At 43.6% G+C, this 25,690-nt stretch overlaps 1 protein-coding gene across 3 annotated transcripts in view; it reads right to left on the reverse strand.

Annotated features, from left to right (window-relative positions):
* Window positions 1-25,690, reverse strand: part of CFAP54 (cilia and flagella associated protein 54) — a 736,502-nt gene that overhangs the window by 347,665 nt on the left and 363,147 nt on the right. For all 3 annotated transcript variants that reach the window (XM_063927747.1, XM_063927746.1, XM_063927748.1), the window contains exons 36-41: window positions 24,941-25,122; window positions 23,101-23,328; window positions 14,707-14,930; window positions 13,830-13,956; window positions 11,842-11,950; window positions 3,997-4,149 (exon numbers count right to left, since the gene is read on the reverse strand). In XM_063927747.1, the coding sequence (XP_063783817.1) occupies window positions 3,997-4,149; window positions 11,842-11,950; window positions 13,830-13,956; window positions 14,707-14,930; window positions 23,101-23,328; window positions 24,941-25,122 (1,023 nt within the window). The remainder of the gene's footprint in view (window positions 1-3,996; window positions 4,150-11,841; window positions 11,951-13,829; window positions 13,957-14,706; window positions 14,931-23,100; window positions 23,329-24,940; window positions 25,123-25,690) is intronic.

Raw genomic sequence — 25,690 nt, forward strand, 5'->3', positions numbered from 1 at the left:
CAATTCCTCTGATTCAGGAAAAACTACAGGTAGTTTTTTCACCCCCCACATAATACCCCTTTTTGTGGTACTTGTAGTATCAGAGATATGCAAAGCCTCCTTCATTGCCGTGATCATATAACGTGTGGCCCTACTGGAAAATACGTTTGTTTCTTCACCGTCGACACTAGATTCAGTGTCCGTGTCTGGGTCTGTGTCGACCGACTGAGGTAAAGGGCGTTTTACAGCCCCTGACGGTGTCTGAGACGCCTGGGCAGGTACTAACTGGTTTTCCGGCCGTCTCATGTCGTCAACTGATTTTTGTAATGTGCTGACATTATCACGTAATTCCATAAACAAAGCTATCCATTCCGGTGTCGACTCCCTGGGGGGTGACATCACCATTACCGGCAATTGCTCTGCCTCCACACCAACATCGTCCTCATACATGTCGACACACACGTACCGACACACAGCAGACACACAGGGAATGCTCTATTGAAGACAGGACCCCACTAGCCCTTTGGGGAGACAGAGGGAGAGTTTGCCAGCACACACCCAAGCGCTATAATATATATGGGAACAACCCTATATAAGTGTTGTATCCTTATAGCAGCTTAAATATAGTAATATCGCCAAAAAAAGTGCCCCCCCTCTCTGTTTTACCCTGTTTCTGTAGTGCAGTGCAGGGGAGAGTCCTGGGAGCCTTTCTCACAGCGGAGCTGAGCAGGAAAATGGCGCTGTGTGCTGAGGAGAATAAGCCCCGCCCCCTATTTCGGCGGGCTCTTCTCCGGAGTTTGTGAGATCTGGCAGGGGTTAAATACATCCATATAGCCCCCCCAGCGCCCTGCACCCTCCGTGACCGCTGTGTGAAGTGTGCTGACAACAATGGCGCACAGCTGCAGTGCTGTGCGCTACCTCAGGAAGACTGAAAAGTCTTCTGCCGCCTGCTTCTGGACCTCTTCCATCTTCGGCATCTGCAAGGGGGGTCGGTGGCGCGGCTCCGGGACCGGACTCCATGGCTGGGCCTGTGTTCGATCCCTCTGGAGCTAATGGTGTCCAGTAGCCTAAGAAGCCAATCCATCCTGCACGCAGGTGAGTTGACTTCTCTCCCCTAAGTCCCTCGATGCAGTGAGCCTGTTGCCAGCAGGACTCACTGAAAATAAAAAACCTAAAAACTTTTTCTAAGCAGCTCTTTAGGAGAGCCACCTAGATTGCACCCTGCTCGGACGGGCACAAAAACCTAACTGAGGCTTGGAGGAGGGTCATAGGGGGAGGAGCCAGTGCACACCACCTGATCCTAAAGCTTTATTTTTGTGCCCTGTCTCCTGCGGAGCCGCTAATCCCCATGGTCCTGACGGAGTCCCCAGCATCCACTAGGACGTTAGAGAAATTATCAATGGAAATCAAATTTATTAACCCATGGAGGTATGGATTTGGAGTCACCCTCAAAATTAAAGTGGAAAAACACACTACAGGCTGATCCAACTTTGATGTAATGTCCTTAAAACAAGTCACAATGAGGCTCAGTAGTGTGTGTGGCCTCCACGTGCCTGTATGACCTCCCTACAACCCACACAAGTGGCTCAGGTAGTGCAGCTCATCCTGGATGGCACATCAATGCGAGCTGTGGCAAGAAGGTTTGCTGTGTCTGTCAGCGTAGTGTCCAGAGCATGGAGGCCCTACCAGGAGACAGGCCAGTACATCAGGAGACGTGGAGGAGGCCGTAGGAGGGCAAAAACCTAGCAGCAGGACCGCTACCTCCGCCTTTGTGCAAGGAGGAACAGGAGGAGCACTGCCAGAGCCCTGCAAAATGACCTCCAGCAAGCCACAAATGTGCATGTGTCTACTCAAACAATCAGAAACAGACTCCATGAGGGTGGTATGAGGGCCCGACGTCCACAGGTGGGGGTTGTGCTTACAGCCCAACACCGTGCAGAATGTTTGGCATTTGCCAGAGAACTCCAAGATTGGCAAATTCGCCACTGGCGCCCTGTGCTCTTCACAGATAAAAGCAGGTTCTCACTGAGCACATGTGACAGACGTGACAGAGTCTGGAGACGCCAAGGAGAACGTTCTGCTGCCTGCAACATCCTCCAGCATGACCAGTTTGGCAGTGGGTCAGTAATGGTGTGGGGTGGCATTTCTTTGGGGGGCCGCACAGCCCTCCATGTGCTCGCCAGAGGTAGCCTGACTGCCATTAGGTACCGAGATGAGATCCTCAGACCCTTTGTGAGACCATATGCTGGTGCGGTTGGCCCTGGGTTCCTCCTAATGCAAGACAATGCTAGACCTCATGTGGCTGGAGTGTGTCAGCAGTTCCTGCAAGAGGAAGGCATTGATGCTGTGGACTGGCCCGTCCGTTCCCCAGACCTGAATCCAATTGAGCACATCTGGGACATTATGTCTCGCTCCATCCATCAATGCCATGTTGCACCACAGACTGTCCAGGAGTTTGCGGATGCTTTAGTCCAGGTCTGGGAGGAGATCCCTCAGGAGACCATCCGCCACCTCATCAGGAGCATGCCCAGGCATTGTAGGGAGGTCATACAGGCACGTGGAGGCCACACACACTACTGAACCTCATTGTGACTTGTTTTAAGGACATTACATCAAAGTTGGATCAGCCTGTAGTGTGTTTTTCCACTTTAATTTTGAGGGTGACTCCAAATCCAGACCTCCATGGGTTAATAAATTTGATTTCCATTGATAATTTTTGTGTGATTTTGTTGTCAGCACATTCAACTATGTAAAGAACAAAGTATTTAATAAGAATATTTAATTCATTCAGATCTAGGATGTGTTATTTTAGTGTTCCCTTTATTTTTTTGAGCAGTGTATATTGTAGTCTGTTTAGAGGAAGACCATTAAGGAGACTCTTGCCACAAGCAATGTCTAAGATAATGAATACATGATGTTTTTACAGTGTCTTGTGTAAGATCTGGGCATATTCTGGATAGGGGTTTTTCGATTTATGTGACATGATTTGGATACAGACTGAATATGGGGGGCAAAGGACAGTTCATTATCAAAGAAGAAATCTAGGCAGCGAGCTTGAGGACTAGGGCTTTCTTTGTGTTGTCAACAGAAATAGAGATGCCAGGTAAGTAGCTACTATTGACCAATAAGAATATGATTAAATATGTTTCTGAAAGATTGAGTTTGAGTTGGCGATATGAAATCAAATGGCAGAAAACATTCAATAACGTGAGCCAACACTGATGGTGAGAGGTCTGGGTAGAATAGGTAAACTTGGGGACTGTCACATGATCTTCATGCATTCAGTTCCATGTAGTACTATTCATAGGCATCTGTAGTTTGAACAGTGAGAAGCAAATGAGAAGAATTATTATATTTATAGGCAGGAGCGGATTGGGAACTATAACCTGGAAAACGTTATAGAAGTGGCTTGACATGGACACCACAAGAGGTATAACATACTGTGTAGCCACGGCAGCATCACTGGATGGCAGAGTTACTGTACTGCAGAGATGGAATAACAGAATGAATGGGAACAATGCAGTGTGCGGTGAGCTGTCTGTCATGGGGGGGGGGGGAGACAGATGTCAGCAAACAAAACAGGCCTCCGGGATACGTCAGCCTACCGGATATTTTCCCTTTTAGTCCTATGGCCAATCCACCTCTGTTTATAGGGTACAAAGTCTTGTACATATTTTAAGTTATTATGGTTTTGGAGCTGTTGGAATGTGGAATTGGGAAGAACGGTGAAGGGGGGAAAACAGAGAGAGTCACATGGAAAGAGGTGGAAAGACAGATAGATAGGGAAAGAGCCAGAGAGATGGGGGTGAAGAGTGTGGGAGATAAAATAAGAGAGAGGGGGAACGAGAGAGCAAGACCTGGGGGAGAAAAATAGGCAGACATAGGAAACATCAGGCAACCTTGGGAACATGCAGTTCCAATTTATTATGTATTTTGCTTGCTCATGACCCAGTGAATGATGGGTCCAAAATACTAGTAATGCTAGAAGTACTTTTACATATACATGGATCACTGTACCTTGGCTATATGCGAGGAATAAAGTGAGTAGTTTTCTGCTGTGTTTAAGTGCTCTGCTTGAGTATTTAGATTTCTGTAGACTGTCGCGGAAGCAAGCAAAGGTATCCATCACATCCACTGGAACACATGTATGTGCTTCAAGTTGCTTACCATCTGAAATAAGGTAAAATAGGGTTGCTACAAAACTCTTACTAAAAGTGTGCACTCATTACATTCTGTAAGTGTTGATGTTTCAAGATATGTGTATTCTGGTTAAAAAAAAAAAAAACATTTTTCAACATTCATGATTGATTAGTCAAAGAAAAAACATGATAGAGGCCATCTACAGTACAAAACATAAATAGTAAATATATGAAAGAATATTGTTCCATAGCAACTTTAAAATACGTACAGTATATTGTACATACTGACTGCATACTCATAGTTTCCAAATTGTTCTTTTTCTGAAAGACTTTTAGGAGTGATTAGACTGTTACAAAAGACCTTTATTAAGGGGCATGGATTTGGGGGGGGGGGAATCCCCCCCCCCCCCAAAAAAAAAAAAATATATATATATATATTGTGATTTTGTCAACAACAATAGCAGTGAGAAGAAATTAAATACATGATATTGTATTTGCATTTTAAATGTGAAGAGCCTGGTATTCTTTTGTTAGTGATATGTTTTAGGGTGGGAGATAGTAACTGCATTAGCAGTGAATTTACAGTAGCTCCGATAACACAATGTTGTGTCCCAAGGTTGTACAAACGCACCAGAATCCTGACTGTTACTAAACTACGTACATATTATTGCAGTAATAACATAATTTCATTATTTTATACTAATGACTTTAAAATATGATTTTGACATTTCCACTACAGCTCATATCTGTCATAGAGTGAACTATTAAATCTGTTATGAATACCAATGCTATGGGAGCTATAAACCAAGAAGAGCCTTCGAGTGCCATAACCCTGTTTCTAACAAATATATTTCTCCGAATCCATTGAAGGGTACTTTAATAATGGGGAAAAGAGGGACAGAAGTTTGGGAACTTTAAGAAATATTATACAAGGAGCTTAAGAAGTCTTAATCCTTCCTCTATATCCCCTAGCCTTATGGGAATCAGTTGTTTACAAACCAAACCCACACAGGATAGGGGCAGAAAGAGAGACAAAACCTACAAAAAAAAGACAAAGGAAGAGGTTGTCCTCCTAGAACAAACTTAAACTTACAGTAAAGGAGAGAGCCAGAGCATACAGGGTGGGCCCCTAGTGTTCTCCAATGATATGCTTAAGTTGCCACTATGGAAGAGTATGCTCTGAAGTTGCAATGCGCAACACCATGTGTTTAAAACTAGTTTCTTTGGATGCAAACAGATTGAATCTGTAAAACTTTATTAAGGTATGGGTAGAAGGCCATTTGGCTGCTAGACCCAGCTGCTCAATCAAATCAAAGGAGACATCAAACAACTTGTTAGAAAATGCTGTCACATTTTCATGAACAGGTTCTCCACTTCAAAGTAAGCCTTTAAAAATACTCAAGTATACTGTACATACCATTATTAGTCTACTTAGATGTAAGCCAACTGTTTAGATGCAAGCCAACTGTCACAATCCTGACTGTAGGTTTCATATTTGGTGACTTACCCCTGCCATCTGTCCCGGATCCTGTGTCTTTTTACTCACTGAGTAAACAGCTTGTCAGCACTATGAGTTTTCCTGAGTTCTCTGCCTGAAAGGTAATAGTTAATTAGCTCCACCTGTGGTGATCTCCTGTGTGAGGCTGAATTCAGTAATATGAAGTTCAGGCTTCAGTGTTCTCTCGGCCTGCTAGGCCTCATTCTACATCACAGCCTAGTCTGGAGTAGTCACATGACAGTGACTGATCACCTGATCCAGAGTTGTCCAATCCTCTGCCAGCCTGAGACTCTCTGCATCACCTAATCCTGCTCACCAATCACCAAGAACCAGGAAGTATAAGTTTGGAGGCTGAGTTAGAAACTGGGCCAGTTCCTTGTGTCACACTCACAACTATGTGTGAGTCTTCAAGCTGAGCTCCCTAAAGGTAACCTTTATACTCTAGTTCCTGTGAAAACTCTGTTCCTTGTTACCCTGTTTGGTTTACTTTTGTGTTGCCACTGATGATCACTATTTCCACGAGTCTCAAAGTAAAGGCACAGCTGCAGTGGTTCATCTTAAAGGCACAGTATTATATTCCATAGTCTCAACTGAAAACCACAGCTGCCGTGGTTCATCTTTACTGCTGTTGTAGTTGTGATCTCCAGAGCTCCCGTATCCCTGTGGCTTCCGTGCCTCAGCACCTCCGTGCCTCAGTACCTCCCAGCACCTCCGTGCCTCAGCACCTCCGCGCCTCAGCACCTCGTGCCTCCAGCATCTCCGTGCTTCCAGCATCTCCGTGTCTCAGCACCTCGTGCCTCCGTGCTTCCAGCACCTCGTGCCTCAGCACCCCCGTGCCTCCAGCGTCTCCGTGCTTCAGCATCTCCGTGCTTCCGGCATCTCAGTGCCTCCAAGCACCCCAGTGTCTCTACGCACCCCAGTGTCTCTACGCACCCCAGTGTCTCTACGCACCCCAGTGTCTCTACGCACTTCCGTGCCTCCTAGCACCTCAGTGTCTCCAAGCATCCAGTGCACTTTAGCGCAGTTGTACCTGGTATTCTTCACTGATTCATCAGCGCCTTTCCAGTTCTGTCTTTCAGGAGACCTTCAGCGTTCACACATGCCCCCTGTCTGCCGACCTAATCCTGCATGGGGAGAACCTAGATTCGGCCATCTCTGCTGCGGTTCCTCTTCCCAGTCACCGAAAGAAGCCCCGAGTCCACAACACTCCCAAACCAGGTCAGTGGTAGTATTCATATAATTCTCCAGTCGCCCGCACAGACTTCACTAACACCGGGTTCACAAAACCTCAGTCATGACAGTAGGAACTGGCCACATGGACCCGGCCGAAAGTGTTTGTCTGACGCAGGACCTCCTAAGCAATATTGCAGGACGCTTGGAGGGTTTGGAGTCGACTCAGCATCAATTAGCACAGTGTCTGCAGCGGAATTCTTTCACCAGAGATTCTCTGACCTTCTGCACTAAGACTCCTGACCAACTGCAGTTTTTCTACCAGATGTTATTACAGTTACAAGAACTTTTGTCTAGTATTCTTTCTGTGATGCCTGATCTCTTCAGGAATACTACCAACATTGTTGATCCTGTTTTGTCCCATCCAGTTAATAGAGTCTCTTCCTCTGTGCAAGGAAAAGTTGTTCATCAGAGCTATCCATGGCCCAAACTCTCTGAAGCTGAACGTCAGCGGCGTAGGGAGCTACACCTCTGTCTTTACTGTGGAAATTCCAGTCATTTTGTTAAAGACTGCATTCTTCGTAAGCCAGAGAATGGTGACAAATCTCAGTATCACAGTGCTCATGTCTACAAGTCGTCCACAGTAGCCGATCCTGCTACTGCTGACAGGGGTATCAAGATGGCTACTCTGAAAGAGACTCAAATTTATGACTGGGGTCCGGTGATTAAAGGACCTTATCCCAAGTTGGGTGTCCAGAGAAGAATATTCAAGCCATTTAGAGTCACAGAGGAGTCCGTGTTTTTAGCCCAAGGAGGGGCATCCGTGTCTTTAGCCCAAGGAGGGGCTTCCGTGTCTTCAGCCCAAGGAGGGGCGTCCGTGTCTTCAGCCCAAGGAGGGGCGTCCGTGTCTTCAGCCCAAGGAGGGGTGTCCGTGTCTTTAGCCCCAGAGAGGGGTTCAGAGGGTCCAGCTCCAGAGAGTCTACAGAGTGCTGCCTAGTCAGAGAGTCTACAGAGCGCTGCCCAGCCAGAGAGTCTACAGAGTGCCTCAGCCCAGCCCCGTGAAGTGGGGGCTCTTGCCTCAGCCCAGCCCAGTGAAGTGGGGGCTCTTGCCTCAGCCCAGCCCAGTGAAGAGGGGGCTCCTGCCTCAGCCCAGCCCCGTGAAGAGGGGGCTCCTGCCGGTCCAGCAATACTCCAGGCCCAGCCTGGTCAGTCCGTCCCGGTTCCAGCCGGTCCAGCAATACTCCAGGCCCAGCCTGGTCAGTCCGTCCCGGTTCCAACCGGTCCAGCAATACTCCAGGCCCAGCCTGGTCAGTCCGTCCCGGTTCCAGCCGGTCCAGCAATACTCCAGGCCCAGCCTGGTCAGTCCGTCCCGGTTCCAGCCGGTCCAGCAATACTCCAGGCCCAGCCTGGTCAGTCCGTCCCGGTTCCAGCCGGTCCAGCAATACTCCAGGCCCAGCCTGGTCAGTCCGTCCCGGTTCCAGCCGGTCCAGCAATACTCCAGGCTCTGCCTGGTCAGTCCGTCCCGGTTCCAGCCGGTCCAGCAATACTCCAGGTCCAGCCTGGTCAGTCCGTCCCGGTTCCAGCCGGTCCAGCAATACTCCAGGCTCTACCTGGTCAGTCCGTCCCAGTTCCAGCCGGTCCAGCAATACTCCAGGTCCAGCCTGGTCAGTCCGTCCCGGTTCCAGCCGGTCCAGCAATACTCCAGGCTCCGCCTGGTCAGTCCGTCCCGATTCCAGCCGGTCCAGTGATACTCCATGACCAGCCTGGTCAGTCTCCTTTGGTTCCAGCCAATTCAAGTATCCTCAGATCCAATTAAGTCCTACTCGTCCAGCCAAAGATTTCTCCAGTTTCAGTCTGTTCAAGCTCATCTGGACTCAAACAGATTCCAAGCATTGGTCCGAGTAAAGAACTTTTGTCAGTTGGTCCCAGTAAAGGACTTCCACCATCTAGTTCTAAAATTAGACTTCAGTCTGTCTCTGATTCTGTTTCCTTGTCTTCTAGCACTGAGTCCACAGCTTCCACGGGGAATTCTAATACCTCTTCTCCTCGATGTCTGGATAATTCTGCTCTATCATCTAAAGTCAAGAAAAATACCAAGGCTATTGATCTAATGTCTGAATGTGTACCTCATTCTAATGTTGTTTCAGTGGCATCTGTTTCCTTGAGTCCAATTTCATCCTCCACTCAGTCTTCAGAACATTCAGCCGATGCTCCGTTTTCTGACCCATCACTTTCTGAGCAAGATAATGCCTTGATGAACCAATACATTAGGAATTTCAGGAATGCCAAGAATTGGAAAACAGTACAAAGACAACAGCCTGTTGATTTAAGTGTTGGTTATGTTTCCATTGATTCCACTCCAAGTTCCTTGTGTTGTTCTGAACTTGTTAATGCAGCTTACAAAACGGATGTAGTTACTCTCAAAGAAGACTGGTATCTTCCAATAGACTTGGACTCAGACTCTGAATTTGATCCAGTTCATGATGCTACTTCTTTCAGGGGAGGTCCCATGTTTTCTAAGGAAGTTTTTTTCTTTACAGGAGATTCCACTCTCCCTGGTCAAAACCAAATGTTCCCGTAAGAAGAAGAGGCATCAACGAAGGTCCTAAATTCTTCCGTATGAATTTCTCAAGTTCCTCTAAGATTCAAGATGGGTGTCCGGAGTCCACCCTTGAAGAGGGGGATACTGTCACAATCCTGACTGTAGGTTTCATATTTGGTGACTTACCCCTGCCATCTGTCCTGGATCCTATGTCTTTTTACTCACTGAGTTAAACAGCTTGTCAGCACTATGAGTTTACCTGAGTTCTCTGCCTGAAAGGTAATAGTTAATTAGCTCCACCTGTGGTGATCTCCTGTGTGAGGCTGAATTCAGTAATATGAAGTTCAGGCTTCAGTGTTCTCTCGGCCTGCTAGGCCTCATTCTACATCACAGCCTAGTCTGGAGTAGTCACATGACAGTGACTGATCACCTGATCCAGAGTTGTCCAATCCTCTGCCAGCCTGAGACTCTCTGCATCACCTAATCCTGCTCACCAATCACCAAGAACCAGGAAGTATAAGTTTGGAGGCTGAGTTAGAAACTGGGCCAGTTCCTTGTGTCACACTCACAGCTATGTGTGAGTCTTCAAGCTGAGCTCCCTAAAGGTAACCTTTATACTCTAGTTCCTGTGAAAACTCTGTTCCTTGTTACCCTGTTTGGTTTACTTTTGTGTTGCCACTGATGATCACTATTTCCACGAGTCTCAAAGTAAAGGCACAGCTGCAGTGGTTCATCTTAAAGGCACAGTATTATATTCCATAGTCTCAACTGAAAACCACAGCTGCCGTGGTTCATCTTTACTGCTGTTGTAGTTGTGATCTCCAGAGCTCCCGTATCCCTGTGGCTTCCGTGCCTCAGCACCTCCGTGCCTCAGTACCTCCCAGCACCTCCGTGCCTCAGCACCTCCGCGCCTCAGCACCTCGTGCCTCCAGCATCTCCGTGCTTCCAGCATATCCGTGTCTCAGCACCTCGTGCCTCCGTGCTTCCAGCACCTCGTGCCTCAGCACCCCCGTGCCTCAGCACCTCGTGCCTCCAGCGTCTCCGTGCTTCAGCATCTCCGTGCTTCCGGCATCTCAGTGCCTCCAAGCACCTCAGTGCCTCCAAGGACCCCAGTGTCTCTACGCACCCCAGTGTCTCTACGCACTTCCGTGCCTCCTAGCACCTCAGTGTCTCCAAGCATCCAGTGCACTTTAGCGCAGTTGTACCTGGTATTCTTCACTGATTCATCAGCGCCTTTCCAGTTCTGTCTTTCAGGAGACCTTCAGCGTTCACACGTGCCCCCTGTCTGCCGACCTAATCCTGCATGGGGAGAACCTAGATTCGGCCATCTCTGCTGCGGTTCCTCTTCCCAGTCACCGAAAGAAGCCTCGAGTCCACAACACTCCCAAACCAGGTCAGTGGTAGTATTCATATAATTCTCCAGTCGCCCGCACAGACTTCACTAAACCTCAGTCATGACACCAACGTCTCATGAACATCAAAGAGGACCAAAAGATCAGTTGTTATGCAAAGCTCGAATCCCATTAACATAGCCTTGACAACATCAAACAAAAGAATGGGTCCTTCTTCTTCCATCTCCCACAGAAATCTAAGGGGGCTACATTTGCAACTGAAAAAGGGGGAACATGGCAGTTATCTCTGATATCTGCTGGTGTCCTCCATACATATATTCAGGGGATCTTTAGAATTTGTGGCTGTTTTCAGGGGATATCCCAATTTTTTTTTAGAATTATGATACCTATGTCTTATTAAAGAATTAAAAGGCCACACAAAATACACAGGCAGTCGAAGTTGTGCTCAATTCACAGAGAAGTGCATGAAAATAAAAACACTTTGCAAAAACTTGTGTTTAATATAACCTAATTAAAATGACTGTACAAACATCAAGAAAAATTATATATCTGCCAAAGTTCAAAGTTGTTAAAGAAAAGTTAAAGTAGTGAGTTTCTACATAAACTGGACAATGAGGTAGACATATTGTAGACAAAGTACAGATGTGTCCTCTTACATACTTGCTGCAGTCACGCTAAACAGCCCTTGAAGTCGCGCCATTCCGTGGCGGGTCTCAGTAGCGCCAAGTGTCTTTCTTTTTGTATTTTTTCTGTGAAAATGCGACTTAGATGCAATGTAGTATAATAGAAAGCACACGCAGCTTCTGTTGATTAAAATTATATGCAGCATGCCTACATTCTGTGTGTAATTGCGGCTTTATCTGCATCCAAAATGCCACGTTACAGTGTTTTCCATGAAAACACTGTAGTATAGCATTCTCTATGCAAATACAGTCACACACAGAATATAGGCATGCTGCATATCATTTTAATCAGCAGAAGCTGCTCATGTGTCCTATTACAAAAAAGACGTTCAGCGCTACTGAGTCACACGGGGTTATGTGTAATCAGTCTTGTAGCGCACAGATCAAAAATGTAAGAGGACACAACTGTATATTGTGGTTATTTGTTTGCTTTGGATAAAAATATACTTCAAGTACACAGATGTAACACAGATCTGACCTGAATGACCAATATGTTGTCTGTGATCAATTTTGGCTCCAGGATTCCTCCCTTTACTACTGATTGGGCCAACATAAAGGGGTTTACCGAGGTAATTCCTGCATTGCATCTAGAGAGGAAAACAAAACAGAAAATATAAGAAAGAAGAAACATTTATTGTTGCATGTTTCTTAAATACCATAACAGCAATGATACTTTATAGATAATCCAGTGTGGGAGAAGATAGACCAATGTTAATATTGTTCTTTAGTAAAAATATAAAAACTAAAATGTACAGTATGTTCTTGTTTTGCTAAACAGAATAAAGGCTATTGGAGTTATTACTTTTTAGCAAAAACTGAATAACAAGAAAAAAAAAAGCAATATTCATGTTTTATTATTTGATTTCAGATACAGAGTGTATGAAGGATAATAAGCAAATAAGCATAGAAGCTAGTAAATGCATCATAAACCTTGAAGACAAGGACTATGGATTTATCAAAATGTTTTGTTTGCGCTTTTACATCCATCACCAGCATATAATTAACATACATTCAGCTCTCTATAGGAAATACACTCACCCATATATAAGGTGTTGCATAAGTGTATTTCCTATAGAGAGATGAGAGTATGTTAACTATATGCTGGTGAAGGGTGTAAAGGCCCCAAAGAAACATTTTGATACACGCATCTAGCTGTATTGAGGTGAGTTTTCAGGCCGACCACTGTAAGCGCCATCAATTGTTACTGATGAGGTTTCTTTGATGTTTTTTTACCCTGCTGTAGATTTTAGGAGTTTCCTCAGGAATGCCACAATGAAAAAAGGAAAATTCAGTATATACAGTATATGGGTGTTTGGACCGAGCAGCCATGGGGGCGCAAGTTATTCCATTTCTGTATATTAGCACCTGGACTGTTTATGGTATAGTACAGCAGACGTGGAGAAGGTGAGTGGTGCAGGTGTTCTGGTGTTCACTGTGTATAGTCTTGTTAATCACAACAAAGGGCATAGCTACTTAAAGTAAGAACACAAAAGTATATAATAACCATATAAAAGTCTTTGCAGCCAGTCTTTTAAAAAATACATTGAGTAAGGTTACCAATTTAGGGGGACATTTACTAAGCAGTGATAAGAGCGGAGAAATGAGCCAGTGGAGAAGTTGCCCCATCAACCAATCAGCAGCTCACACTGTAAGGGTCCCGAGGGAACTTTCCATATTGGATCACTTTGTTTTTAAGTTTAATGACTGTTCAAAAATGTGCCGTTCTTAGTCTAGGCAAAAAAGATATTCTACCAGCCTCACAGCTATAACAACCGGCACATGGCTTTACTTTAGCAAACCTTACCTGCCTGACTATGCAATCTTAGTACTGTAGTTTCTATATGTATGTTTAGGTATTTAGTTCTTCATTCGACATACATTTTTTTCTTGGGTATTTCAGTGCTAGCTATTTCATTTCAAAAACATCCTAACAATTTTTCTAGCCATAATGTGCCATCACTATAACTCAAAAAAAAATATATAATAAAGCTCATTTTACGAAATGTAAATATGAAGAAATAAGGCTCTTTGTGCTCAATAACCTATCTGTTCCACTGAACATATTTAATTTTAAACAGAAAAGGGAAAATAGTGTAGTAGAAAATGTTACCATCAATTATACCGAAACAGATAAGAAATATACAAGATTAAATGCAATCTCTCATATGTAAACATAGGATCTTAGCATTCTATTATGTATCAGAAGAGAGAATCATTAATATATTTACCAAGTTTGCCAGTACATGTTCCAGCAATGTAATTATGTAACAGAAGAACCAAATGGTAGCAGATATCACAAAAAGACCTCAGCCAATTTTTTGAATAATTAAAAAAATTGATTAATTAATTGGGATCAAATAATACATATAAACATCAGATGCACAAATATGTGCATCACGTCCATAAACTGGGGTACATTTTTATATTTTTCTGAAACTATGCAACAAATAGTAGTCAGTAACTAACCTTTCCATCACTTTCCTCTGTAGCTCCATTGAAGTAAGTCTCAGAACCTTCTGTATTAATTATTTTGCCAGCCAGCATCCTCTGTGCATTCACCAATAATGGAGTTACTTGCTCAGTAAATCTCTCACTGTAATAAGAATAAATATAAATAATACAGGTTGAGTATCCCTTATCCAAAATGCTTGGGACCAGAGGTATTTTGGATATCGGATTTTTCCGTATTTTGGAATAATTGCATACCATAATCAGATATCATGGTGATGGGACCTAAATCTAAGCACAGAATGCATTTATGTTACATATACACCTTATACACACAGCCTGAAGGTAATTTTAGCCAATATTTTTTGTAAGTTTGTGCATTGAACAAAGTGTGTGTACATTTGCACAATTCATTTATGTTTCATATACACCTTATATACACAGCCTGAAAGTCATTTAATACAATATTTTTAATAACTGTGTGTATTAAACAAAGTTTGTGTACATTGAGCCATCAGAAAACAAAGGTTTCACTATCTCACTCTCACGCAAAAAAGTCCGTATTTCGGAATATTCCGTATTTCGGAATATTTGGATATGGGATACTCAACCTGTATTGTATAATACCAATAGGGTGCATAAATAAATTCCAGTCTTGCACAAATCATGTAAAATGGCTGTTAAACCAAAATCTGTCCCCCAGTTATTTTATTTTACTGTAAGTTATCTTAAACTAGAACTACAAACTGTGTTGGTGCAAGACAAAAATGTCTAATGACTAGATATGAATACTTTATAGTTCACTGCATTTTTATTTTTGCAATTTCAATATTGCTATTTTTTCAGTACACGTGAAAAATGTTTCTAAGGTAATATTTCAGATAATAATACTTACTGAGAGAGTAAATTGAACTGAACTGCTATATGTACCAAGGCTTCCCATCTTTTCATATTGTTTAAAACTTCTATGGCTTTAAGAACCAGATCCCTTATCCAGCGAATGTCAATTACAGTGACATCATCAAAGGGGTATTCAAAAGTCAGATTAGATCCACCTTCCTCATCAGCAATGCTACCCATGCAGCTCGGGACACTAAACTTTTTATCCTCATCGATAATCTAAGGGTGAAAATTGCATACGGTCACGTCTCAGAGAACGATCACAAATGTAAAATCAGATTCAGCAAGTATTATCATAGTATGCATTGTGTTGCTGTAATGATACAGCTATAGTTCTGTATTGTAAATGCAAACGTGATTGAACTGTTATTAAAGCAGACCTTTCATCATCATATAAAACTACATTGGTAACATCAATAAAGATTTTCTTAGCTCAATTATTCTCAACCTTTTAAAAATGAAAGAATAAAAACAGTTGGTAACATTCACAGGCCAACAAAGACTTTAAAGCGTAGCTATCATGCAATTTTGAAAATTGTAACATCAAAAGAACCTAAGTAAAAGTCCAATTGCATGTACAATTATTAACACATTATTTGTGACAAAAACAAACTATGTAGAGCCACACTTTTGGTTTCATGTTTCTGGCTATACTGCGTAAGTATTAGTTAACATATAGGATTGGTTAAGATCCTATGACATGTATGCGCGACTTGTGGAAAGATGTGAGGTATGACCACTGTTGTTCCCCACATATATAGGCAGATGCCTACAGTGGATGTTACAGAGCAAGGGTGTTGTCGGAGCAGTGGAGGGACTTTGGGGATAGCGAAAAGCATGCCCATGTGGATATGCCCAAAGTATGCTAAGGCCAAATCCCTGTGAGGCAATTCAAATTTTTATACTGTTGGGAAATGTGCAGCTGAAACGTTTCAACAGGTTTATATGTCCTCCAAATCAATGTTATGTCCTTTGTAAAGAAACGGAAATAATATGACACAACTTTCGGTCCTATTTAGAGTAGGCAACAATTTTGCGACCTGAACATACACACACAATTAGAGCTGCAAAATTGCAGCATAATGCATGTACTATATGTTGCACATATTTGTGTAAATATGTGGCTGGATCAATATACTCTCTAAACGTATCTCTATATAATAGCATTAACTTATACTGTAAGCAAGAAATCATCAATAACTTGTTTAAAACACAACGGAAGTGGTGGGAGGGGGAGGCATCATCTGCCTGTGTCTCAGCCACCAGGTGCAGCTATGCAATGGGTGGCCTCATATTATACATGGGACATATAATATCACCTCCAGAAATAATCGTCCTGCATACTGTAATGTGGCTCTGTTCATTCATTTAGAAAGAAAACACAAAAACAATGCACTGTATGTAGAAACATGCAGTACATACAGTATATACCCAAAGTACATCATGTCAGAAATAATATAATAGGAAAGCAGCATTTAGTGTGTATCACATCTTTTCACAAAAATAATAAGTACTAAGTAATAATGCAGTAAGTATTGTTTCACAAACATTATGCTAAGGTACTGTAGGGCAGATCAAATACCAGTAACATTGATATACACGGCTTTGTAGCTATTGCTGGAATATTGCAGCATTTACGTATCATGCAGAAATAATGGATTTCTAAAGATTACTAAAGGGGGGTACTCACGGAGCGATATTCTAAGCAATCTGACTAGATTGCTTAGAATATCAGCATGATCGCTCCATGTGTAGCCCCCTCAGCGATAGCGATGCGCGGCCCCGCACATCGCTATCGCTGCTGCTAGATTGGCCTGCATGCAGGACAATCTAGCGGGTCGCTCACTTCACCCGCTGGGTGAAGTGAGCAGCCCCCCCGTCTCCCCCCGCACGCTCAGCACAGATCGCGCTGTGCTGAGCGGCAGGAGAGATGTGTGCTGATCGGTTCACTCAGCACACATCTCTCCTTAATCGGCCCGTGGGTACTGGCCTTTAGTAAGGTCCATTGAGGAGATGCAAAATATCAGTTGTGGACATCGTCAAAGGCAGCATACTGTACACTAATGTTGATAATGAAAATAATAATAATTAATATACACTGGTAAAGAAAGATGTTCTCACAAGAATATAGAAGCTTTTTTGCTTTTTTCACCATAACTTGTGCATCATTCTTATCCGCAGAATCATAACTATATAAGTGGTGCTGAATGCAGACAAGAGATGGCAACCTACCAGCATCTGTTCTAGTCATGGTCCAACCACATTAACAGGCCCTAATGTATTCTGGAACTGGCATGCAGGATTGTTCTATGTGTGGATAGGGGATGTGTTTAAGAGGGTGTAGTATTTTATGTCGGCGGCCGGGCTCCTGGCAACCAGCATACCGGCGTATACTGTGCGCAGGGATCCCAACAGCTGGCAAACTGAAGATCACCCGTTTAAGATGCCAGCAGTCGGGATCCCGGCAGCAGGAATACTGTTAAATATAGCCCTAAGCAGGGTTGTGCTGGCCAATAGGGATCAGGTTTTAGTCTGTATATATAATGCATGCTCTAGCAGTATTTACTATATTTATTTATTTATATGTTTATTTATTTATTTATTTAGGGGCTTAAATCATACAATCTCTAATAGTTAGCCAAGCCTCTGTGGTGGATGGTCGCAACCCTAAGCATGGACCCTTATAACTACATTCCTCCGTTGGACCCTTCATGCCCATTCTGACACAGTCCCTAATGCACAAAGTGTATGGAGAGGGCAGTAAAGTCACAAGTTCTAGTACAGGTTGAGTATCCCTTATCCAAAATGCTTGGGACCAGAGGTATTTTGGATATCGGATTTTTCCGTATTTTGGAATAATTGCATACCATAATGAGATATGATGGTGATGGGACCTAAGTCTAAGCACAGAATGCATTTATGTTACATATACACCTTATACACACAGCCTGAAGGTAATTTTAGCCAATATTTTTTATAACTTTGTGCGTTAAACAAAGTGTGGTCTACAGTCACACAATTCATTTATGTTTCATTTACACCTTATACACACAGCCTGAAGGTCATTTAATACAGTATTTTTAATAACTTTGTGTATTAAACAAAGTTTGTGTACATTGAACCATCAAAAAACAAAGGTTTCACTATCTCACTCTCACTCAAAAAAGTCCGTATTTCGGAATATTCCGTATTTCGGAATATTTGGATATGGGATACTCAACCTGTAATAAGATAGGCTGCATCACTGTGAATAACGATCCAACCCACAAAACAACAGCCTCCAAGGACATGACTACTCTACTCTAAAGAGTGGTGTCTTTGTGACAATTTAAAGTTACATAAATCTTCAGCAGAAAGGATTACATCATAGGCAAATGCAGGGGTGGGGGGGGTGGGGGTGGGGGTTGCCCAGAGAACCCCTCCTCTTGGTAAGTGGCTCAAATTATGACAATAGCAATGGAATATAATAAGGCTACTAGAGCTGCCGCCACATCATGCAGTTTAAGAAACAGAGTAAAGCTGCTGCACATGCCCAGTAGTAGCAGCTTCTCCTACCATGTTTGCTGTGTGTGGTTCTGAGTCCTCAGTCAGTGCACTGGACCAGAGAGTAGCTACCAGGAAGAAGTGACAGGAGCCTAGGTGGGAGAATGTGTTCTAAAGGTCCATACACACTTAACGATATAATGAGCGACGTCGCTCATTTTCCCCCTCCTTGAGCGACGTCGCTCATTATATCGTTAAGTGTGTATGCCGCCAGCGACGATCGATGCGCGGCCCCGCGGGTCGGCAACGATCGTCGCTGTCGGTAGGGCATGCATGAAGGATGTGGACTGTCGTCCACGACCTTCATGCAGGGCTGGCGGGGGCGTGACGTCACTGAGCGATATGACCTGTCATATCGCTCAGTGCGTACAGGCGGCCGCCGACCGGCCGGCCCGGGAGGGGGAGACGTTAGACGATGTCGCTCACAGAGCGACATCGTCTAATGTGTATGGGCCTTTAGAAAGTGCAGTACTGGTTCTATTATGTTTATGTATTTATTTATTTCTTTGTTTCTTTATTTATTTATTTATTATGGTATGTATAACATTTTCCTGACAACTTATTTATATTATTTAAATGCTTGATACAGGCTATATTATAGACTATGTATAGTGTTAAATATTAATACTGTATTCCAGACTCTATCCAGTGTATAAAAATACCAAAGTTTACAGGGACCTAGGGGCGTTACTGGGTTCCTCTACCGCTCCGTCAAACTCCCACACTCGCTCCAATGTTCCGCAGAGTGGGAGATTGTGGACTGCATTTGGAAACCCCCCTCTAGAAATCCTGCGTTTGCCACTGTACATACACATTTCCCTGAAGACTATGAGATGAGTTCTGTACATATAAGAACATATCATAAGATCTATTTTACTGCACATCCTACAGTATATACAAAAGACAGAGAGTGGCTGTGGAAACAAACACCAGTAAAGAAAGCTTTTTCTAGTGCCTAATAATAATAATCAGAAGGAAAATAGGAAATGTGACTGGGAAAGACTAATGCCTTCTGGCTATATACCAGAGACACTAATGAATCATGTGCTGAATGAAACTGCTGTGTGCCAACAGCTCTATTCCTCTTATTCTCTCTGCTGTCAGGGCATTTTTAATAGACTGGACTAAATGTAACATTGTAACTCTGACAATTTGTGACACAACTTCATTTCTCATGAGTGTGCTAAACTTACATTTACACAAATGATCCTCCTTGTGTTTTAAATACAATAAACTAAATCAAAGTATTTGGTAAGCAATCCTATAGACCAGGGATGTGCGGTGAGCTAAATGGCTCAGGAGGCACTGGCTAGCACCAGAGCCAGATTTACACGCAATATATTAGTCAAAGGGTACATCTGGACATTATACACAGGTGCAGCAGTATATACAGCTGGACATTATACACAGGTACAGCAGTATATATATCTGGACATTATACACAGGTGCAGCAGTATAAACTACTGGAAATTTGGTGAGCCTTGATCAGAGATGTGCGGAAAGGTTAGGCTGCCATATACTTTTTACTCCATAGTTTTGGCTATAAAAATGATTAGAATAATGCAAAGAAGATATTTAAACAAATTATTTGTATTTTTCACATACTTTATACAGTCAAAACTCTGGCACAAACGTTAGTATGACGGGAAAGGCTCTGCCTCACCTGCCTCACCCCACCACACGTCACTGCTATAGACATGGTTAATAAAACACATTAGTTGGATACAAATTACAGACACTATTCCCCTAATCTATACGAAAAACATTGGAATCACATTGAAATTTTCAAGTAACTTTGATTTTATACCAATGTGCCCGGATGGTTCACCCAGCGCACTTTAAGATGTACAACTGCTTTAAAAACATCTCTGCAAACTAACAGTAAGCCTGATTCAGATGTGGCTGGAGGCAGCATCACTGCTGAGGCTTGCTTGGAAGCAGCAGCGATGGTCAGATATGGTAATGCAGCAGGAGGCTTCTGGTATACGTAGACACCTCCTGCATGCATTTGTGATCCAGTACTGGACACAGCATCAAATCACTTGCAACAATGTTGGCCAGCTGAGTGACCCATGGGGTCGCCCAGGTAGGCCACTACGGCTCCTTCCAAGAGGTCAGGAAATCTCCGTTGGAAGGCAGAGATCCTGGCCCTGGCACCAGGGCTGCCAACAGAAATTGTGGGGCCTGGGACTGACTAAATGGACAGGGCCCATCTCTCCCAAAAGAAAAGATTCTGCCGCACTGCTCCACCCTACATTGTGACGTTACATATAGGTGGAGTGTTGTGGGCCTACAGGAATGATTCACAGAGAGCTGATGCGCAGGGAAGGCTTGTTTAAGTAGTTCTTCCTGCGCACCAGCCTGCTGTTGATTAACAGACTTGTGCAGCTCTACAGGTATTGACGGTAGGAGCCAGGGTTGGGCACCCCTCTCTGTAAGGGTGTCAAGGCAGGGCGTTTCTGTGGATCCGTTGGACTTTGACCAACCGAAGGAGCAGATGTCCCTGAGTGCTGGAAACAAGGAGGATGAAGATAATTCCTTTTCATAAATTTATTAAGGATAACAGATCAGAATGAGGCTGAAGACAGACTAATTAGTTCTGGATTGAAAAACTGCAGGAAAGGAAGTCACTGAATGATACGGGGCTGAGACTGAAGAACAGTGAAGAATAGGCTTTGGTACAAAGACGTGGCTGAAGAACCGTGAAGTTGAGTTGTTGAGTGATGCGAAGGCGGGGCTGGGCTGAAGAACTGTGAAGACTGTGTGCCGGATGATGTAAAGACGTGAATGTAGAACTGCGAAGACTGATTGCTGGATGATGCGAGGACGTGAATGAAGATCTGTGAGGACTGGTTGCTGGATGATGCGAAGACGTGGATGAAGAACTGTGAAGACTGGTTGCTGAAGGATGCGAAGACATGGATGAAGAACTGTGAAGACTGGTTGCTGGATGATGCGAAGACGTGGATGAAGAACTGTGAAGACTGGTTGCTGGATGATGCGAAGACGTGGATGAAGAACTGTGGATGAATTGGGCGAACCACCGCGGGTATCCTACAGAATCCGAAGGCACCGGTGGGAGAGCGGTTGACCGTGGCCGCGCGCCGGAGGACTAGCGAGATCCTTGCAGCGGGAGACGCCAGGCAACCACTGAGAGCGAAGATAAGACCCAAACAACTGTCGCACAGATACGATCTGCAGGAGCACAGAGCTAGGGTACAGAGTATCTACAACAAAGCACTGGCAGAGAATGTAACGGCCCCAGCCTATTTATAGGCAGCAAGGGAACAGGATTGGCTAACACTCACCCTAGATGCTCATTGGTGCACACTTGGTCTCCAACATGTCCGACCCCACAGGAGTGCTGCAGACCACTAGGTCTCCACACTCCCAGCTCCTGGAAGCCGCGTAATCCCCGCCGCCGATCGCGCTGCATCCCCACGCGGGCACACAGCTCCCCAAACAGCCGCACCGGCAATGGACGGAGGCCGGGACCTACAGCGGTAAGTGTCCACTTTGTGACAAAGAGCTTGGGACACCAGTTCCCACAGCACCCCCTGATGGTTGCCCTGCCTGGCACTTCCACAAAACAGAGCGACACAACCCTGTTTTGTGAAACGGCTGCCCCCGTCACTTGATGCACAAATATGCACAGTACGAATCCTGCACATATGCGCAGTACGGAATATCTGTACTTTGGGGTCATTCCGAGTTGATCGCTAGCTGCCGTTGTTCGCAGCGCAGTGATCAGGCTAAAAATCTGCATTTCTGCGCATGCTCCGCAATGCGTACGGGTACAAAGCCCATTGTGGTTGTGCTCAGGTTCTAGCAAAGTTTTCAGTCGCACTGGCAGCCGCAAGAAGATTGAGAGGAAGGGGGCGTTTCTGGGTGTCAACTGACCGTTTTCAGGGAGTGTTTGCAAAAACGCAGGCGTGGCTGGGCGGGTGTATGACGTCAAATCCGGACACGAATAGGCTGAAGTGATCGCAAGCGCTGAGTAGGTTCAGACCTACTCAGGAACTGCACAAACTGTTTTTGCAGAGCTCGGCTGCACATGCGTTCGCACTTCTGCTAAGCTAAAATACACTCCCACGTGAGTGGCGGCATAGCGTTTGCACGGCTGCTAAAACTAGCTAGCGAGCAATCAACTCGGAATGACCCCCTTTGTGTATGGATAAGCAACAGCGTCAGGACCTGAATCAGGCCCAGTGTGCATATGTCTGCAAGGTTACTGAGTCAGAGAGATGCAGTCTATGGTAGCACCTGGATCATGGTGACATGAATATCTGTTCTATGGTTATAGAAATAATTTACTTCATAAACTGAAGCCGGATTAAAGAAGGTTTTGTTTATTCTACACATGAAACACCCACATCACTTAGTTCTGAGAGAGTTCAGGGCAGTGTTCAAGTATTCCAATTATATTCCATCATACCTTTAAGGACAACACCATGAACATGCATACACTCCAAATTGACCAAATTGAATTGAATTTAATAAACCATGAGTGCTGTTAGAAGCTTTGAGAGAATATATATTTCAGAGGCTGATTATTTTTCCATGTCGACCTAATGACCATGTCGACCTAGTGACCATGTCGACCTAATGCATGTTGACCAATAGTGGTCGACCTAATGACTGTCAACCTAAGTCTTGTCGACCTAATGACCCATACCCGGGAAGATACTCCTATGGAATCCAAGACCATTTGGCCATTGAGAAATGATCTTACATGCCACTGTCTGTGCTAAATAAAGGAAAGGCTTCATTTAGCCCAATAAATGAATGTTTTGTTACAATACCATTTCTCAGGTTATAAGCAAAAAAAAAAAAGTTACAAAAATACCTGCATGGATCCATTATTTTGTAGGGCGACTAACATGTCGAGAATCATGTCTGCTGCAAAATAGATTGGCATCCATATTTCGTTGTTCAGAAGATCTCTTGTTATAGGAAACAATCCTTCAGTGACTTCAAATTGTTTTGTGATTAACTGAAACTCAAGGACAACGTTCCAAAGTAGTCGACTAGCATTCTGAAGTAATGTCCAGCGTCCTCCACGATGTGCTAAAACCTAAATATTACATAAAATATAAGATTAATTCTTTGGGCAAAGCAATTTTTGTATCGCATTATATATTCTAATTCATGTTCACTAATGAAAACCGAATTTAGGAAATAGAAACATTTAAAAGATAACGCCATCTATAGCAGAACCTCTCTAATCACACATGCACAATGCATATACTATCATTATTGTGGCAATTTAGGGTGTATGTGTGATTAAGGATGGAATCTAATAAAAGTACTCTAGCTATGTTTTTAAATCGAGAAATAACCATATTAGATAGATAGAAGTGCTAACCGTATTTACACAACATAATCACAGCAGACATTCCTTATTGGAGATCTACAACTACAATGATAATCTATGGCCTGCAGTAGGCACTCAGCATATAATACAAGCAATAGGGCTTTGGCGGTGTACCAAGTTTAAGATTCTAAATAAGTAAGGCCCAGCCATTGTCAGAGCTATGACTATGGGCCTGACGTAGAGATGGACACAATAATGATGTTGGAAACAGCGATTGTTTGCTACTGCGCATGCATCTAAGTCCCGCTGCGCATGTGCCGCGATGGTCTTGCGACTGTGCTCACAGTGAGGATTTAATCACAAAGTGATTGACAGTCAGGGAGCGTTTGTGAGAGGTAACAGGGGAGTGGTGACTGTTTAAGGGGCGTGTCACAACTCAGGACTGCGATCCCGTACTCGGAAAATATGGCTCTTGTAGCTTACGTCTGACGGCTATGCTGCATGACCACATGGCTACATAAAAGGACGATGATCAACCGATGTGTGTCCGACGATTGCGTCTTCGTACCTAGGCAGTGGATCTGAGACGCCTCCGGTGGGCATCTTGATACAAATCTTAACAGCTGTGCACAGGATTGCGGGTGCGAAGGCATTTGCATCCATCGCTGAATCAGACCCTATGTGCTGTAGAATAACTGTAATCACTGACCACTGACTTGGTCGCACCAAGTGTCCCACCAGAGACATTTTTCACAAAATATGCATTTTATTTGCATTACTAATGTGACAAATGTACAATGCATGGGTACACTGAATAGGACGCTGGCATTTCATCTAGCTTCTGTGTATGACTCAACTGGGTAAAAAGCAAAAAAAAGAGGTCCGCCAGCGCCATGCCTCGCGCCACGAATCATCATGCTTTATCGACTTCCTTTGCAATAAAAACATTAATCTTAAGAACCTAGGACACTAGGAATCACTACCCGTGGCAGAGCGTCTAAGGATAGTTATACAAGGTCACATCTGTAGCAATACACTGCTCTGTTACTTGCAGTAAATACAATGCTATTTAAAAGTGACCTGAAATAATGCATTAACAAAAATTAATACAAATATCTACTTTAATAATAAAGCTGCTGTTCTAAACAAACATTGACCATATGATTCATTATCCAGTTAGTATAACCTTTGACTGCAAGTATTACATATTTCCCATTTAAATTGGATTATTAAAATGTTATGATTTATTCTATAAAAGCAGAATAAGCAGATGTTTGATCATTTACAGACATTTAAATAATTCAAAGAAACAAGTGAATACAATGGGTACTGGAAGCATGAAAACATAAACAGGTTTATTAGAATGCCTCACCACCGCTCTTTTAAGGTGAATACAAATCTTTTCAAGATGATCTAGAAGAATAACTGAGGACATGTTTATCTTTGCTTGCTCTTTTGTTGTCAGAGATGGAGTTTCAATGTCATTTGTCATCTGTGTACGTGGCGTATCCATATCACTGCGTATTGTACTAGGATCAGAATAGTCAAGTGAATCTAAACAATAACAAGTAAAAATAGACTGATAAATACTGGAACAAGTACATACAACTATTATAGCAAGCACTGCAAGTTCTCCAGATTAACAAGTTTACCTTAGCTGCACAGCTATAGAGAACAGACAGCTTGGAATAAACTGATAAAATGAAATGGTTTATATTCTAAGGAGGAATTCAATTGCCGGCGAAGGGTGTGAACTGTCATTGTCATGGCGTTTAAATGCCAGAAATGACAGCTCTTCTCGCACCCTTCACTCAGCCGATTCGCATCTGAGTCGCTTAAAAGTGCTATTACCCTATGGGCTAGCGAACATTTTTGCATGAGATCCCGCTGCCATAAGCGCGCCAGCTGCCGTGCATATCTGGCTGGGTGAAACCGTTCGCCTTCAATGAATTCCCCCATAAGCTTAAATACAGTGCATCCGGAAAGTATTCACAGAGCTTCACTTTTTCCATATTTTGTTATGTTACAGGCACCCTTATTCCAAAATGGAATAAATAAATTTTTTCCCTCAAAATTCTACACACAAAACCCCATAATGACACCGCGAAAAAAGTTGTTTGGA

This window comes from Pseudophryne corroboree, chromosome 6 (assembly GCF_028390025.1).
Source record: "Pseudophryne corroboree isolate aPseCor3 chromosome 6, aPseCor3.hap2, whole genome shotgun sequence".
Lineage (NCBI taxonomy): Eukaryota > Metazoa > Chordata > Amphibia > Anura > Myobatrachidae > Pseudophryne > Pseudophryne corroboree.